Genomic DNA, 18,673 nt, shown 5'->3' on the forward strand with positions numbered 1-18,673 from the left:
CTCGGTGCCAACAAAGTGTTCGCTTTATTATCATTACGTCGCTAAGCGACTTAGCTAAGCCATTCCATCACAAAGGAAATATTAAAGAGGATCTTTCTCCCGGGATATTGCGTCGACGATTTTTTTTTGGACGATCTAAAAATCGTCTTTTAATTCGATCGAATGCGGCAAAGATAAAATCTTTAATCGTGAATAACGAGCAATGTGATTCGTAAATATGCGCGTGCAAAATGATAGCGAAATAGATGTACGTGCACTGAGAAAAAAAATCTGGTTGCACTAATTAAAATTCTGTTAGATTCAACCAGTACGTCTGTTGAAAAATGGACGAACCAGAATTCTTGTAGGAATTACCAGATGAATCTGATTCATTTCTTCCTGTTAAATTTGCCAAATTTTCTGGTTAATAATACTAAACTCGCCAACACCAAGTCGTCTAAAATTTTTTCCATCTAATCTCAAAAGTCTGTTTAATATTCTCAATTCCAACAAGAGTATTGGAATTAAATTCAATCCAGATTATCGAATAAATTATTTTAAATTTAGTTTGTTAGAAATTGAACTAATAAACAGTGATGCAAGAAGAAGATGCAGCTCAAACACACACAATCAGAGAGCTAACGCCTCTTTCTGGCACTATTGCTTGTAAAAAAAATATTCTTTGGATTTAATATCAATACTAATTCTTTATATACGTTTCATGGCAAATATTGAATAAATCGAGTTAAGTTAAGAATGGCTCGCAAGCAAAAAAATTAATGTAAAGAAATTTTATAGATTTAATCAGACAATAACCAAATAATTACAGTAAACGTTCTAGTTATAAAAAATCGAGTCTTATCATGATAACTAGAAATTCTTGTTCGATTTAACCAAAATGCCTTCAATCATATACGTCCTGTTGGTACAATCAAACGATTTTTCTCAGTGTGTAACGTCATTAGAAAGCAAAAAGTCTACTATAGATACCGAATGATATTCACGAGATGGGATTTCGATATTGCGGTATTCGTTTTCTCTTCATATTTTAATTACACCCGATTGATATAGATGATTACATACGCCTGACAAGTGAATAATTTAAACACTATTATGTTTAATAATGTCTTTTCCACCTCATCAATATCTTTGATAATATTCACTCGTCAAGTTTCGCATGCTTCATCTACAACATGTATGTATGAATACAGATGACATTTTAATTTTACTCTCTCTCTCCCTTTGATCAAGTTGCGAAAACATTGCAAAAATATTTAAAGACGGAAACGTATCAATTTTAAATATGTATATTGAATAGAGAGTGCTTGTCGACCAAGCCTGTTATCTCTTTCACGCACGTCACGTTGGTCCGCGTAGGTCAACAAATTGCGACGAACGTGTCGCCCTCGAAGAAGGTTATCGGGGTGAAAGCTAAGAAGCTCTTACGTTTGGTCAGTGTCCAACTTGAATGTCCCTTTCGTCCCCCCCGTGGCCTACTAAATCGCGTGACATGAGCGTTCTCTTTACATTCTTAATGTCTTCATCGTTTCTTATTTTTCCACCATCGATCGTGCAGTATCCACGCAACTAGACAGTCTCGTCTGCTTAACACAGAGAATTTTAAAGCCGCTCGCTTGGTTAATTTTCACAGGATTTCAAATGAATTTCAAGGACAAAGTTGATTGAAACATTGAAAAGAAAGTGGCATTTGACTAAAAATCGTCAAGACATGTTTCAATTTCTTATAATTTCAAATAAAAAAAATTAAAAAATTGACAAATTTCTAATAAATTTCTAATGAAAAAAATTAATTTCAATAAATTTCTAAAAAATAATTTCAAATAAAAAAAATTAGAAATTTCTAATAAAACAATTAAAATAAATTGAAAAATGGTGCGGTAGAGATATACTACTGCAAACTCTCTATAGTATAGTCTATATCTATATGATCAGTCTTAAGCGAGTGTAGCACCGTAATGCGGTTATGCAACGAACAATAGAGCACGTGTTTATTATATAATACGGGCGATACACATACGTACGATGCACAGACGAAGGTTATTGTCGCATTAATGCGGAATAATGCTACACGGGGCTAGGGAACCGTAATTTCGCCGCGTTTGTCGGGGCAACGAGTCGCGTAATGTTTACGAACAGGCGACTGTTCTTCGATGCTCTCCTCTCTTTTGTGTTCCTCGGGTCGAGTGAACAGGCTTCTTCCTCCCTATAATTTTCGGTCACTCGACTCTAATAATGCTAATCGAAGGGCGGAAGCGACCCTTTGGCCTCGATCGAGAGAAATGCAAAAGTCTTTGCGACAAGAAGCCAAAGGCACGTATTTCGTATCTCCGATGATACAAGACGCCTCGCTTCGCGAGATCGACGTGCTTCGAAAGGAAATTCGAGCGATGCTTGGAAAAAAGTGTCATCTGAATTCCTCGCTTGTCTCAAGACAGCTTATCGCGTGTCAATATTCACGTCTCCGCTATAGGTGATATTAACGTCGAATGAAAACTCGATGCGATCGAGGAACAGACGCTAATAACAATTTTATGACACGGCGCGCGAAAGGAGAGATTAAATATCCCAGCTCGTAATATAATATTAAATATTGCGAGAAAAGGTTCGCATCTACTATTGTAAGATTCGATTTAAGAATCGGCCTTTTTATAATCTTGGTCGAGCGGTTTTACAATTCGTTATCCGATCGCGAGAGGCGATATTCTCGCACGAGGCGGATAAATTTTGCAGCTAATATCGTCTCTTTTATTCGTTAATAACGTACGGTATCACAGACCGTAGACCATTGAATCGGGTAACATGCCGCAGGCATAATCCGCCTCCTACACAGGTTACGTAACACGAAGCGCGTTTGCGCGGTTGTTTTGTGCCGAGCGTTAAACATACTCGGTAACCGATCCAAACCTTTCACCCGCATCATCGGTGTTAACGTTGCAACAGATACAGAGGACGTAGGTTCCGCGAGTTTTCCCGACTCGCAAACACTTGATATTCGCAACACGCTCGGGGTAGTTATCGCTAGACTCGGCCAACAGTGACACCCCCTTCGGAGTCACTTTGAGTTGGATAGCAGCGAGAGTTTGTCTCTTTCTCTCTCTGCCTTTTATCTTAATCCTTTGCGAATCGCACGGAGAAAAATCGTTTAATTCTATCAACAAGACGTATACGATTGAAGGCGTTTTGATTAAATCAAACAAGAATTTCTAGTTATCATAACAAGACTCGATTTTTTATAACTAGAACGTTTACTATAATGATTTGGTTAGTATTTTCTGGTTGAATCTATAAAATTTCTTTACATTAATTTTTTTGCTTGCGAGCCATTCTTAACTCGATCTATTCAATATTTGTCATGAAACGTATATAAAGAATTAATATTAACATTAAATCCAAAGTATATTTTTTTTTGTTACGAGCAGTAGTGACAGAAAGAGGACGCTAGCTCTCTGATTGTGTGTGTTTGAGCTGCATCCTCTTCTTGCATCACTGTTTATCAGTTTAATTTTTAACAAACTGAAATAATTTAAAATAATTTATTCAATAATCTGGATTGAATTTATCCAATAATCTTGTTGGAATTTAGAATATTAAACAGACTTTTGAGATTAGATGGAAAAAATTTTAGACGACTTGGTGTTGGCGAGTTTAGTATTATTAACCAGAAAATTTGGCAAATTTAACAGGAAGAAATGAATCAGATTCATCTGGTAATTCCTACAAGAATTCTGGTTCGTCCATTTTCCAACAGACATACTGGCTGAATCTACCAGACTTCTAATTAATGCAACCAGATTTATAATTTCTAGAAACAAACGACATTTATTTTAACGTCACCCACGTAAGAATCAAGTCTGTCATTTAAACTAGATGTACCGGAGATATTTTCAAATTTTACCGATTCGAGAAAATAATATTTTTTCAAGCAACAATTCACCCAGACGTCGAGTCGCGCAAAAGATTAAGGAGCTTTCTCCAAAGAGTTATTCTTGTAGACAAAGTTACGAGTGGATTCTTCTTATTGAAACTTTTCTCTCATTCCTGTTAAAGCCGTAAAGTTGACCGCAGTTAATGAACCGGTGCGATGGTTGCGCATTCTCCCTGTCGCGCGATAATAATAAGGCAATTTCCCCGTTGATGTCGCGGTACATCGCGTCGATATTGCATCCTCCCTTCGATAAAGCTGTTAAATTGAATACGCGATCGATTCTGTAACATTAGCGCGTAATAATAAAGTTAATATCGCGCCGACACGCCCGCGTAAAATCTCGCTGCTTAAATATGCAGCTTCCATATGATACCCTCGAGAAGCCGAGAGGATGAGACCTCTGTCCGCTCGCGAGGGTTGATCGCTGTTCCGAGCACGACACTCGACTTGGCTTAAACTAACCGCACAAAGCGATGCATCGTGGAGACACGCCATTAGTAAGATGCATGACCGCACGGGCGCGGTCGGGTAAAGACAACGAGACAAGGGTGCGCGTGTACGTCACTACCGGTACCGGGCGTGAAATTCAGTTTGCGTGAAATCTCCCCGCGAGAAATAAATAATGGCCTAAGGGTCCCCACGCATACACAATGCAATTTATAATATATATAATTTAATATAATTATAATATAATATAATATATAATTTATAATATAATCGATTTATAGAATAATTTCAATGTGTAAAGAAAGGGTTTGATGGAAAAAAATACGAATGAATAATTGAATCGTGTAAAACAGAGAGGATTTTTTACAGATAATATGGTAATTTTTTTGTAGTAATTTGGAGTATCCTTTATCTATTTTAATACACTTGCAATACTTTGCAGATTTTTTTATAAATTCAATTCTTTTTTAAAATATCGGTCTCTCTACAAACATGCGGCGTTTTATAAAGAGGCGAAATCTTTTTTGCGACAAAGTTAATCTCATAAAAAGCTCGTAACACGTAGTCGCATATATATAATCGTACGTGCATTGCAATTGCAGTGTCCAAGAGGGAAAGAGAGACTGTGCCTCTTCAGGTAAAGTTTGTACGCACAATGCATTTGCATCTGTGCAACAACATTCGTACGTATGCGTGGATGAGAGTTGGGTTATCCCGGAGAACTTTGGCACCTGAAACACGATGGTAGAACGTGCTTTGCGTCGGTCTCAAATTGAGACAAACGAGAAACAGCGTATGTCGTGTACCGCGAAATACGTACCGTCGTATCAAAGACGGAAAACCCGACCGAAGTTGTAGCGCAAATTTCTGAGAAATCTCTCCAACTTTCCGAGCCGAGACCTAAATTTTAAATCTTATATGTATATTTACGAGTAAGAATATTCGCTTCGACAAAAATCCCCTCGGCGGATTAATGTTATCCGTTGCCGCTTCGCGTAATACGAGAGATGAAATCCTTCCTCTCGTTTATTCAACGATAGAAATTCCCTCGAATACCCGTCAATGTTTTTCATCTTGGCGCGCAAGCGGAACAGAAATAATTACTCTTCTTTTTATCCAAATCCCAGAGTAGAAATATGCGGAAGATAATCGCTTTTAATCAGCAGTAGCGCGAGGGATTGCAGAGTAACGAGCTTAAATAAATATCCCTCGCGCCAAAAGCGGCAAGAAATGGGACGAGGGCCAGCGCGTCGACGCGTCGACGCGGGTGTTACGTTAAGTGGATTAAAAAGTTGCGCATGAAAATGGAATTAATTAGCGCACGACGCACGCGGCGTAACGCGGAGAAAGGCGACGGAGAAAAGCAGTTAATTAACCAGTCTTCAATTTACCCTCGGGATAAAGTAACGTCGCAGCGACGCGCGCAATTAACCGCGGATATTGTACGCGTCTCCGCGGATTAATAATCCAAAACCCGACGTTAAAGCGACGTTCGCAAGCAACCGTTCGTCGTCCGGTCTTCTCTCCGCGATCGATCGACGAGCCGATATCCGCTCCGGTATCCGCCGCGTCTTACTTTCGTGTCGCGCAAAATCAAGACGCATTTTCCGCGGGAGGAATTAGCCGTCGCCGTAAATTGAAACTTTATCTTACTATAAAAGCGAAGAATAGCCTCTGGCTCTCCTCTCGCTGGGGAAAATAAAAATTTGTTTACGGAGAGAGTTTTGTTCCGCTACAAACTTTCCTACAACCATCCATCATCTCTCGATACTCTTTTTCCCCCGCGGAATTAATAGCCGAATAGTCCGGGGGAAAAGGAGAGACTTTCTCTCCGAGGACCGCGAGAGATACCAAAGACCGATAGCGGGGGATGCTCCGGCTCGCGGAGGAAATAACACCCCGGGAACACGATGTACGGCCCGGACTTAAGTTATTTATAGACTTCGAGACAACGCGCCGACCATTCACTACCGTTCTCTCCTTCCCGACGTCTTCGGCTTGTCCTGCGGAAACATTACGGTACTTACTGCGAATTCCAGCGCGCCTAGTAGCGTAGCGGAATGCGAGCCGTTAATTCTCCTCGCTGAGTCTCACGCACGTTACAAATTTTCTTTGCAATCCCGTATCAAATATTGATAATATTTCGATCGATCTGTTTCCAAACGGAATATATATTTTAAATGTTTGAAACGAGCCACGCATTTACATACAATACATATTATTCTTCTTCGTAAGAATAATATGTACTTTATTTAAATTTATTATATTTAAATTACATTAAAAAAGAAACGTTTTCCTTCGTTTCCCTCTCTCATAATTTTTTTAGAGAAAGAGAGAGTGCCATTGTGAGATTGAGAGTGCCGCCAGACGATTTATGCAAAATACAGCTGATGGTAAAATTATAAAGATTCATAAGCTTTTATCCGCCCATAGTCGTAAAAGCATACTAAGAAATTTATTTCGTTCGTACATGACCTTTTTGAAAATATTGTAAAATTTCGCAAACGCGCGTGCAGCTCAAAGTTTTCACTTTGCGAACGTTGCGGGGATGTAGGACTATTTTTCGGAGACGGACATTTTTACGCGCGCAGAGTGAAATAAACGACGAGTCTACGTCGTTCTGCACTCGCTATACGATATATCGTCCTTGTCTCGGTGACGCATCGATACTGCTCGAAATCGGTACGAAGAGATCGGAACATCGCTTCGGGCGAGACTAACCGATAAGGTTCGATCGAATGGGCCACCCTTTTGCAACTCTCTCTTTTTCTCTCCCTATTACGGTTTCCGCCACCTGGCAATTTCTCTCGCGAACCCGACTTTTTTCATTAAGCTCCACATTTCAGTTTCGCCTTATTATATATTCGTTCCCGACCATATCAATGTAAAGCTTATCGTTCTCGTGTAATTATAAAAATTGCGTGCCATTTTGTAGCATTTCGGTTAGATTGGAAAATCAGTTTCATCTCTGTTGGATTAATCGAAGATATTCGTTCCAGTATTGAAAAATGAAAAGAAAATTATTACATCATCTGTAAATTATCCATAAATGACTGAAACCGTTTTTTAAATATAAATAGACTCATCTTTTCGCGAAGGTGGTCCAAGAATAATTCTAAATAATAAATTCTAATCATCTTCCATTGAAAGATACGTCCGTCATATTTTAACAAATATAGTGTCTCTTAATTATTCGTATTTAGAAGTAAATGCGGTCAGGTCATAGTATCGATTAACTTTCTATCTTGTGTTTTGCTCCACCAAAGATCGATAAACTGCCTTTCCGAGTCGACGGCGTTCTTCGTTCTTCCGAATCGAAACTAATTTGGCGCGTGGCTCGAATTTCGATGATTCGAAGGAAGCTCGGAAGAAACGGAATCGCGGCGAAAAGACAGGGCGAAAATTTCCGGACCGACATTTAACGAATCGAGAGCATTTAATCGCAAATGAGAAAGGTGAAGAGGGGCTCGCGGTAATTTTCATCGCGCGCATTTTTCTCATCGTCCCTTGTCGTTTAAGGGGTAACTGCTCGGGCGAGAGGCGAGACACGAAAGCAGTTACCCTAGAAAGGTAAAGAGAGAAAGAAGAAATGGCGGAATACGAAAGCGGAATTTTCACGAGGATAAGCGGAACGTCTAGGTCGAATCTCGACCTATTGCAAGTCGGCAGGAACGAAGAATAGAAGACGAGGAGGCAAGAAATCTTGGTGCCGGGCGTGACGGATAACGAGAACGTTAATCACGCGTTATCACTCGCTCGTGAAGGAAGACGAAGGGGACGATGACGCGTCGACGTCGCGATAGTTGGAGAAAAAAATATAAAAAAGGGAGGGAGAAAATACACGCGTGTAAAACCCAAGACGTGTGTAAAAAGATTATATTGAGCCAACGAAACGCAAAATTTCTAAATTTAAAATATTCACAACATGTATACTTGGATCCAAAGTTTAATTGAATTATCGTAATATAATATTTTGATCAAGCTGGGAAAAATTAAAGAATTTAAAAAGAGAAAATCAATATATAAAATATGTTTCGAAAAGTCCACGCACAATCGAGAGCTTTCTCGACCAACATTTTATACTCGAAATTTTAAACAATAAATTTAACGTATAATTTTTCTTTGGAAATTATATTGTATTATTAAATTGTAACAACTTAGTTACGTTAAATGCAAGACATGAAAGCATGAAAAGGGAGTATAAAATTTGGTAAGTTAAATTGTGGATAAAGTTGCAAAAGCCAGCTACAATTTCAAACATCAAAGACGATTCTACGCGTACCGTAAAAATAGCTTAAACAATTCTCAACGCGAATAATTTACAATATTTCAAGAATGAAAATACAAAGCCAGAAGCAAGATTCAAATGAGTATGCCGACAATAAATAATGCGCTTACTATTACTCTACAATTGAATTTGATTTCATTATTGCGCGAAAGAGGCACTAGAGCGTCAACTTGCAAGCCTGGTCGCGAATAGCGAACACATTTTCACGTTTCAGCGAGAAGGGTGGAAAAAGTAGGAGAGGATAAGGGATGAAAAGTAATGGCGCGACGAGACTCTCGGCGCCGTTATGGTGGAGATGGCTCAGCGGATAAACTTACGACGCACAGACAATGTCCGCGACAGCGAGAACCTTCAAGTTCGACCCGGATATCGCGGGACACGTTTCGCGAATAGTTTCAAAAGTGCAGGGAATCGATCAGCGCGGGAATTAAAGCAAAGTCAATCGAACGAAGGAAGTGTCACGAGCAGATTAAAAATTAATCTTGCTCGAATAGTCTCTGTTGTGTTTGCGGATCTCGAAACAATATTCGCGATAAAAAATTATTTGTCATTTTTTTTGCATGATAGAGCGCATTAAGTGAATTTTTTTTTGCCAATCATTTGCTCGAATTCAATCTGATTATATATTCCTGGACAAAATTAACGCATAATTTTTTTTCACTTTTTCTTTAAAAGCTGATATTTAAATTTTAACGAAAAATTTTAAAGAAAAAGTGAAAACAAATTATGCGTTAATTTTGTCCAGGAGTATATATTGTTTCATTTATTTGCGTTTCGTGCACATTATATATGTCATCGTACGCAAAGTCCCGATGCCATATGAAGAAACTTAAATGAAAGATTTAGAGTACTTTTCAAAAGCGTACTAACAAGACACTTGCCTCGAGCTGGAAATTGACTTGCCAAGTGCAACTTGCACTCGGAAATGCAACGGTTATTACACGCTGCTATTGAATCCACTCGCGCGAAATCAATATCGCACTTCGACTTGTGTCGCTTCCAGCTTCTGCTACACTAATGCAGTTCGCCGTTTCTTGCGATTTCTTTATAGGCGACATGGGTCGCGTTAGCTACGGCAAAAACTTGGCAGTTAAGAAGTTAAAAAGCTCGCGGATATCCGGACGAGTTTATGGTACGTTCGTTCGACAAAAATTCCGAAGCGTTGTACGAGATTTAACGGCGAGGAAAACTCGGAGCCCTATCGAAAGAGAAAAGGGGAGCGTCGAACAAGTTTTTCCATCGTTTTTCTCAACCTTCCTAGAATCCTTCTTACTCCTATCTAATCCCAACTACATCGATCTAATTTCGCAACATTAGACGGCTTATGTCCACGAGCGATAGCAAGATTATATCGTTACCAGAAGCAGTATTCCGTGTCGCGTTAAACGACACTTGCCGTATCTTTGAGTTATCGGAAACATTATTTGCAACAACGAGAGTTGCTAAATAAGATACTTGAGAAAATGAGAAAAAGGTGAAAATAAAAAGGAAACCCGATAAAAATGATTACTACAAACAAATCTATTTCATAAATTCGTTAAAAAATTCGTAAAATGTCTCAATATTATCAAATAAAAATTAATTCGCCGAAATTTCGAAAAAAATTAATTCGACAGAAATTTCGAAAAAATTCCGATTGATTATTTAAATGAAAAAAAAAAGAATAAAAAAGAAAGATGAAAAGAAAAACGATAGCAAGGTCTTTATTTTCTTTATCGCGGCGTGCGAAAGATGAGCAAGATTCATCGGGTGTGCAATATGCATGATTATTCGCACAATGGTACGAATAATTTGGCCGACTGTAATTTGTACGCATGTCGGAGACTCGTTCACAATCCTAGTGCTGGGAAAACGTGATCCGCCGTTCCGATTTTTAATTCTTCGTGTATATTTCACAAGCCAGCGCGTACGTGAAAGACAGAAATATTGCGTGATTACGATAAAAACACAAGATCAAAATTACTACTAATTAATTATAAATTTGCCCTTGATCATTAGTAGATTTGATTTAGCCTCAGATTTAAATGTACTCGTCATTTATATTCAAATATAAATCGAGTATTGTTATAAAATGCTTTTCAAATAAATTGCTTAAATATGCATCAATGTATTGTTAGACAAATTTAATAAGATTATTCTTTTTTTCATTTTTCATGAGTAAGAACGATATCTTGTAAATTAGATCTTTGTAAATTAGCTCGCATCAGACATACACATTTATTTTGACGCAAATGAAAGTAATTGAATTTGTCTGCGTTTAAAATAATGGATCACGCTTTAATTTATAGACATTCGAAAGACAATACTTTGAAGAGAATCCGTGATAGAGCGGAATAATATAGGACTATGTGATCAAAGTTATAATTAAAATCTAATGTTACTAAGAACTCTCGACTCTCGAAATGGATTGTTGCCAAACACGCGATGCGATCGATCATCAATGGCGCATTAAATAACACATCGTCCTATCACAAAAGACGCAAAAAGCAAGCACGATCAATCCGTTTGTCTATCTTTATGTCTGTTGCTTTGAATATCAAATATATTTCACGAGAAAAACAAGTCTCGGCGTTCTTGCGTCTTTTATCCAAGATATTACGTAGGTGTAGACATCGTCTTAAAAGGAGTATATCGCCCTCAGCGACATATTTTGCTTTGCCGTCTATTCTCTTCCTTTCTTACACAAAGATTTCATTATGATAGAGTGAAATTTGCGAGATATCTCCCGTTATTATGCAGAGAATTAATAATTTATATAACGAGATACATAAAAAGAGGCTGCTTGAAAAAAATAAAATCTAGTAATACGTAACAAGGCTGTGAATAAAATCTGAATAATCTCATGTCTGGAGAGAAATATTTCATTTCTTGCAATTTTCTATTCCAACACACAATTTCGAAATTTACACTAATTTTCGAGAGTCGTTGAAATGAATTACGTCTATTAAAACATTAGCAGCAAATTCATCGGCTCTCGAGGTCTTTGAGAGCGATACAAGCCGAGTATATACCGGGTTGTGATTTACCTCGAATGCAGAGCGCAGCCGCGTTGCACCGTGATATAACTCGACGCTGGTGGTGGTGGCGGAGGGGCGAGATACGTTGGTGGTGGCGGTGCTGGTTCATGTCTGTGAGAATGGTTGTGCTGATGATTATGAGAATGGCTCGGGGTGCCTCGCAGAGTCCCAAGCAGATGGCGATGTGGCGTCGACTGCTCGCTGGAATCATCAACGGGAAAAAAGTTAGTCGGACCATCGATGTCGAGAGTCTCTCTCACGGTTATTCTTTTTGCCACCGGGTATATACCGATGGGATCGTACCAATGGTCGACCGTGCAGAAAGATGTCTTCTGTCGGTAACAACCAGCGCAAGATAAAATCAGATTCGCCAAACATGGCTTTTAATTTTAAACGGATAATTGAATCGCATGAGATAAAAGAATCACGTGAGAAAATGGCATACATTTATCAAGATGAAAAAATTATACGACCGCATCTCTTTGAATATTTTTTTGTAATAAAGGTATCTGCAGAGCAAATTATCATCTTAAATTTTCTCATTCCATTCTATAAATTTGTTTATGATAAAATAAAACATTCTCTTTTTTTATTTTTTCTCTTTATATTTTATATCAAATTTAATAATTGAAAAATTATGATATTTATTTTTGCCTTTCCTTTGATAGGTATCGAGATATTTATATATCTTTCTCAGAATCAATTTTTATACACAAGGTTTTAATTTTTATCCAATAATTGATAATCTGTTATCGAATCATAGTCGCGTATTTTTAATTTCTTTTTTCGAATCTAATGCTTATTTTAATCAATGCTGCGTGACGCTTTTCTTCTATACATTTTGTAATAAATTCTAAAGATAACAAGTATTTTATCGGCAATAGAACACAGATTCATAAAAAGAAATGTTTCTATCGAATGACGTCTAAAATTAAATTAACAATCTCATTATTGGTAAAAAAAATTTCCTTGTAATAAGGGAAACTACAATGCATAAAATGTCTCTCTTTTGTTATGAATTTTTTACGACGCGATTTGTTTTCACACCTGCCAGTAATTACAGAGGGGCGCTCGTTACATCCGGTCATAAAGCACCATCGCACCTGGGCCCTTTTATTCAGAAATTCTGGTGGGATGTGTGCATAATATACGAGTTCTTCGGCATTTGTTTGAGAAACATTTTCAACAATTTCATACAATTTTCTGGTTAAATGTAAATTTGCTCTGCATAAAAAGAATATATCCATTTCATTTAAACTTTAAAATATAAATATTAGATTATAAAACAAATATGTAATTATAAATATGTAATTTAAATGCATAAATGTCAACAACTTGCAAATAAATACTGTAAATCGATATTTTATTCGAATATTTAATTCGCGTTCTAATTGAAATATAAATCTTCCATAATAATCGCAAAAAATATTTGAATTTATCCACAGTGAAATTTATGTTATCGAGATAATAATTATGTTTGAAATTGCGATGTTTCATAAGTACGTGATTTTATCGTAGTAGCGCGTGAAACCGAACGTGAGACCGGAAGTGTCGAAAGGCATGGGTCTCTTTTATTTTATAAGTGTCAAGGACTCTTATCTACCCCACAGACTAATTTCCCCGTTTTATCAGACTATTTAGTCATCCGATAAAAAAAAAAGAAGAAGGAAAAAACACATATATCTCTGATACATGTATAATGTACGCAACAGTCTTCGCACAACAGGTTTTTTTTTCACTCTGAATGGAATGGAATTTAAAAAATTTCTTTTCGTCAAAACAACCAAGCATCGTATTTTGCCGATAAACTTTAATAACCGATAATGATTCTATGCAAAACAGAACTTTGATTGCATACCATCGACCCGAGTATACGTTCTGAAATGAAAGCGGGAGCATAAACTTCCAAGAATAGCGATGCTAGCGGGACAAAATGAAGACCGACGTGAGCTTCATGAAAGAGAATAATTAGATGCGCCGGCTGTTATCAAGATTCACGCATGTAACAGTGAATCGCTGAATAATTAGACGAGAGCGAGACTAAACAATACACGAGCGCAATCAATAGCAAGCAAGCACTCTTCTCGTTTTAGATTTCCTCGAGGCTCTTTTCAAAAATGTCATTTATATAACTTGATAACTTAAATACAAGATGTCTCGTTGTTTTTTTTTACAACTACTATTGTATCGTATCGCACGGATTACACATATATCGATCTTTTTAATTCTTATTTAAATTTTTCTAAAAAGCTATTTTTTATTTCATTTTTTGTTTCTCTGATTTTTTTTCAATAACTTTAATCGTCGTTATCGATAATTTTTGGATGTGTTTTTCGTACATATGGAATTTTCGCAGGGGAATTAAAAGTTTAAATAAGAATTCGCGTTTCGTTCAAACTATCGGCGAGTCTGAATCAATATGTAGGACGATTTAAAAATGCAAGTCCTAAAACCGCCATGAACACCGGTGTTCGCGACGTACGTAATTCAAGAGCATCGTGCAAGTCCTGAGAGAGTTTGTCGTCGCAAACGGAGTCACGAGAGAAGTGGTTCATGCATCAGTCGTGCAATTTCGTATTCGTATGTGCAATAAGTTATGTGAGTTTGGCGAAAGAAGAAAAGAATAAACGAGAGAGACGCCGGGTCGAGACAGAGGAGAAAATTGTCAAGTATTTGCGCGTATGAATGTTTCAAAGTGACGGCAAAGACACGCTTTATTCCAGACCGCAGAGCATACGCTTCGAACTTTACACATTTTACGGTCGAAAAATTACGACTCGCGTTATTTGCAGTAAAAAAATGTGCACTCTATAAGATGTAAGTCAAAAGACGAATGAAACTGCGGTATGAAAAATTTTTATCCTTTTCTGTAGCAATAATAAAAAAAATCCTCAGAAATGTGAATTGAAGTTTTACGCTTCAACAGTTGCATTTCCTGCTTATCGATTTTCACATGTGCATCGATATTTTTAATCATCTTTGCATACCACGGTCTAAAGAAATCTGTAGCTTACTCGCAAAATTTTTAATATGAAATACAGTATCGCAGTATCTTGATAAAATATTGAAAACTCTGCACATGTTGAAAAATTTAAAAAACCATCTACATGAATAAGTGTGTATTCCCCTCTTCTCCAACTTGTTATACTGCTTATGCTCTATAGAGAAAGAGAGAGAGAACAGATTATTAAAATTTTTTATCCTTACAAATAAGAATATTAATGGCAAAGAAAAGGAGAAGAAGAGATTTCGTTTATTCATTCAACGAAGGAGTCCAAAAACAACATTGCGGAAATATCAGGAAATACAAAATTGTTTACTTCCGATATTGCGGTGCAGCAAGTCTTTTGTAAGAGCATATCGCCGCGTGGCGGTATATTCCAAGGATCGGCACGATCTTTTCAGGGTCGATTCCTCCGACATCGGTAAAATCTCTCAACCTTAACGCAGCGATTCCCAACCAGCGGTTTACGATCCCGGAGAGCTCGCAAATACGCTCCAGAGAATACGCGATCAAAATTCTACAAAAACATGTATTGTTTTGGCGACGACAGCATAGATAATATATATTTGAATTCTTGCGACACAAAATAATTTTCGAAATGTCTTTACGATAAATTGCAACAAAAATATCTTTAATCAAAAATATTAATAATCGGTAGAATCATTCAAACTTTATTTAAATAAAAGTAACGTTGACAAATGTAAGACTTGTATTGAGGCAAATTTTTTAGGTTCGCAATTTTTAATTTTACGAATATAATTAAGATTCAAAAACGTTATACTACTCTAACATTAAAAAAAAATTCAATAGAATGGGGATTGAGAATCACTGCCACAATTAAATAGTCTTTGTTCTTTCAACTTGAATAGCAAAAAAGACATCAATGTATAATCAAATAAAAGTTGGAGCGATTATTAAAGAGGAATCAATTTTTAATTTTATCTTACGATATCGATAAGAAAAGCAATTTCGCAATAACATCTTTTGATATGGTGGACTTATTTCTCGTTCTCATTATTGATAATAATATCATGACTCGCACCAGATGATCGCGAACAAGCCGTACCATCGAGCGAAAATTTTTGCATCGAAACGATCGAACGGTGGAAAAAAAACGAGGGGAGAAAGAGAAGGTAGGAAAGTATGATAATCGGAAACTGATGGCGAGGTATCTCTCTCGTTCATGCGGGCATTGGCTTCCGCGGCAGATGCTGCCTGACTGGAAATTACCTTACATCGGTTCCAACAGGTCTTCCGATGTTTACGAACGTCTTTGGATCGAAACGGTACCGCACAAATAACTCCGTTTTTTCCAAACTTAATCCGACCAACCGCACCATGACGCTTAGATAGCAATAAAATTTATCTATCATCGTTAATAAATTGATAACAGATGCGTATCGATAGAGTTCAAGTACCGGAGATAAAAAATACAATGTCGTAAAAGTACACTAATCTTTCTTTGATGTGGCGACGCGGGTTGGATTTTTTTTCATCGAGTTTCAACGTGGAATTCTTGCGATTTATTAAAATCTTACAAAAAAAAATAGACGCGTGGTAGGAGGTGAGTGGCGTCGGTTTATAAATACGATACCGAAGGATCCATTTGGATGCAATTCATTGTAGCGTTACAAGTCACTTTGCTCGCATACGGCACGCATATGCCCGACGTTCGAATCTTGCTAAAAGCATGTTGCCAACTTTAGATACACACACAAGGAGACGTTCTATACTTGACCTTAATGGCGCCGCTCCAATACGCCATCGCCGCGGTGGTCTCCAAAGTCCCCGTGTTTTCTTTTTTCTTTCGCGTAGTTTGTATTTTTAATTAAACTTCGTTTCCCCGTCGTGTTTACATTTAAATCACGAAATTTTGTAAACACTTTGAAATCGACATTATTTCATGTTAGATCGCGGTCAAAGTTGATTCTAAAGATTAATCCAAACAATTCAATCATAATACGCGTCAATCATAATACCCTTTTTCGCATTCCATTCGTATTTACGGATCGTAATCGATCGTTAATATAGATTAGCCGCGCCGGAGCGTATCGACGAACGCAATCACGATATCTACATTCGCCATTAAGCCGGTACTCCAATCGGAATACTGCGAACCATGATTGGAATTTGCGCTATTGCTACGGAAGAACGTTCGCCATGCAGAATTCTCGCGCCGAAGAACCGCTAGACGTGTTGGAGTCTCTCAGGTATTATTCGGAATGAGAAATTCTTTTTATAAGATGCACACACAAGCGGGCGTTCTCTCCATTTTCGCCACCATCTAATTACGAATTCTAAAACGTCTTGAAAACGATACATTTTCTACATGACGTTAACGTTTCTGTTTACGCGCGTAGCTTTGCGCGAAATTATTTCCGATATAGCAATCATTGTACATCGAATTTACTCGGCATAATTTTACACTTGCATACTTATGTCCGCGCTAATGGAATAAAATTTAATTTAAAATTATTCAATTCGATGGAACGCAAAGGGATTCGTTGCGCTCGCATAATTTAACATTTATGCCAGAAAAGCCAGACACGCACATATGAAAAAAGTAATTCGTTTAATTTTTATTTAATCCCTTCGCGCTCTAAGGTTTCCGACCCGACTTGCGGTCGTCGAGCGGACCGAGCGAATCCGTACGAGTGCGGGGAGAAAAATACCTGGGTACGTTGTTACTCTTAAAGCTGACCATTACTCCGTTCTGCAGCGTCGGAGCCTATCACGGTGCTTGTTGGAGCACGTTAGACAACATCACATTACACTCGGCCGCGTACACACACGCGCACGTAGCACACCCACACGCGATTCTACCGGAAAGCATCGGCGCGGGAAAAGAAAGAGAAATGTTGGCGCGACCACGTGCACGAAACGCTCCGACAAAACAACAAGCGTCCTCTCGGCCGCGCGTTTCCGGGCGGACTGAGTAGCCACGCTCCGCGCTCGCTCACCCCCACTACCCGTTCCCCCCTCCACTACCCCCTTCTTTCGACGCTGCCGCTGTCGGCGACAAGAATGTCTCGCCCTTATTTTCCCCAAATATTTTTCTTATTATTATTGTGCGAAATATCGAAATAAAAAAATTAGGCCGATATACAGCAAATGTTGAAATAAATGTTTGTGCGTGCGCGTATCTCTAATTGAATTTTCCTGTCTCCCCTCATTATTTTCTCTCTTTCCCTTTTAGGAATAACAATTTAATGTTAACAAAGAATGAAAAAAAGATTTTAATTAAATTAACAAATGATTTCTTTAACGCAATTTAATTGGCTCTTTAATTATTACAATTTAATATTAACCTAAGCCTAAAGTATAAGATTAATTAAAGAAATCGATTAAATTGATAAAAATTATTATCGAACATTCTTGTCATATTTTTTCGTATATTTTATGCACCCAAGTCTTTCGTTATAGATTTATTTAATTTACTTTTGAAAATTTGAAAAAGATAAGTGCGCGTGTAGTGTGTTTTATTAAAGTCACCAACAGTAAAGCAAGCCTCTTAAAGAAGAAGAAAATGTAGAATCCGCCCCTGTCACCGCTAGTAAATGTATCCTTCCGTCGTCTCTCGCAAGTTCATTGCTTTGCCGTCTCTAACAAGCATATCTTTGTCCCATCTCTTTCAAATGCATTCTCTTGCTTCTTCTTCGCAGCAGCGGATTTATATATTATAACGTCCTTTAAACATATAAGTTCATTGCAATTTCTTGATTTGAATTCCTCATTTTCATTTGCTTGGCGACGATTGCAGTTTATACAACAATTATTATTTTTTCCTAAATCCCTCTCTCTGCTTTCCTAATTTTTAAAAATTTTGATTACAGTAAGATAATCTGTCTTCTCTTTTCAGAGGACGCTTTATACGTTACTCGCGATTTAAAGCCGAATACATCACTGTCTCTAGCAAAACCGGCATATTGCCGTCTCTCGTATAAATGCAGCCTTCCGTCTCGTAAACGCAACGTTTCGCAGTGTCTCTCGAG

The 18,673-nt window shown here is 37.6% G+C and overlaps 1 protein-coding gene across 1 annotated transcript in view; it reads right to left on the minus strand.

Moving 5' to 3' along the window:
- Positions 1 to 18,673, minus strand: part of LOC105249670 — a 115,963-nt gene that overhangs the window by 72,536 nt on the left and 24,754 nt on the right. Inside the window, exon 2 of the mRNA XM_011255302.3 lies at positions 11,687 to 11,878. Within this exon, the coding sequence (XP_011253604.2) occupies positions 11,687 to 11,878 (192 nt within the window). The remainder of the gene's footprint in view (positions 1 to 11,686; positions 11,879 to 18,673) is intronic.

The sequence above is a fragment of the Camponotus floridanus genome, unplaced genomic scaffold (genome assembly GCF_003227725.1).
Source record: "Camponotus floridanus strain SB8 unplaced genomic scaffold, Cflo_v7.5 scaffold1, whole genome shotgun sequence".
In the NCBI taxonomy this organism is placed as follows: domain Eukaryota; kingdom Metazoa; phylum Arthropoda; class Insecta; order Hymenoptera; family Formicidae; genus Camponotus; species Camponotus floridanus.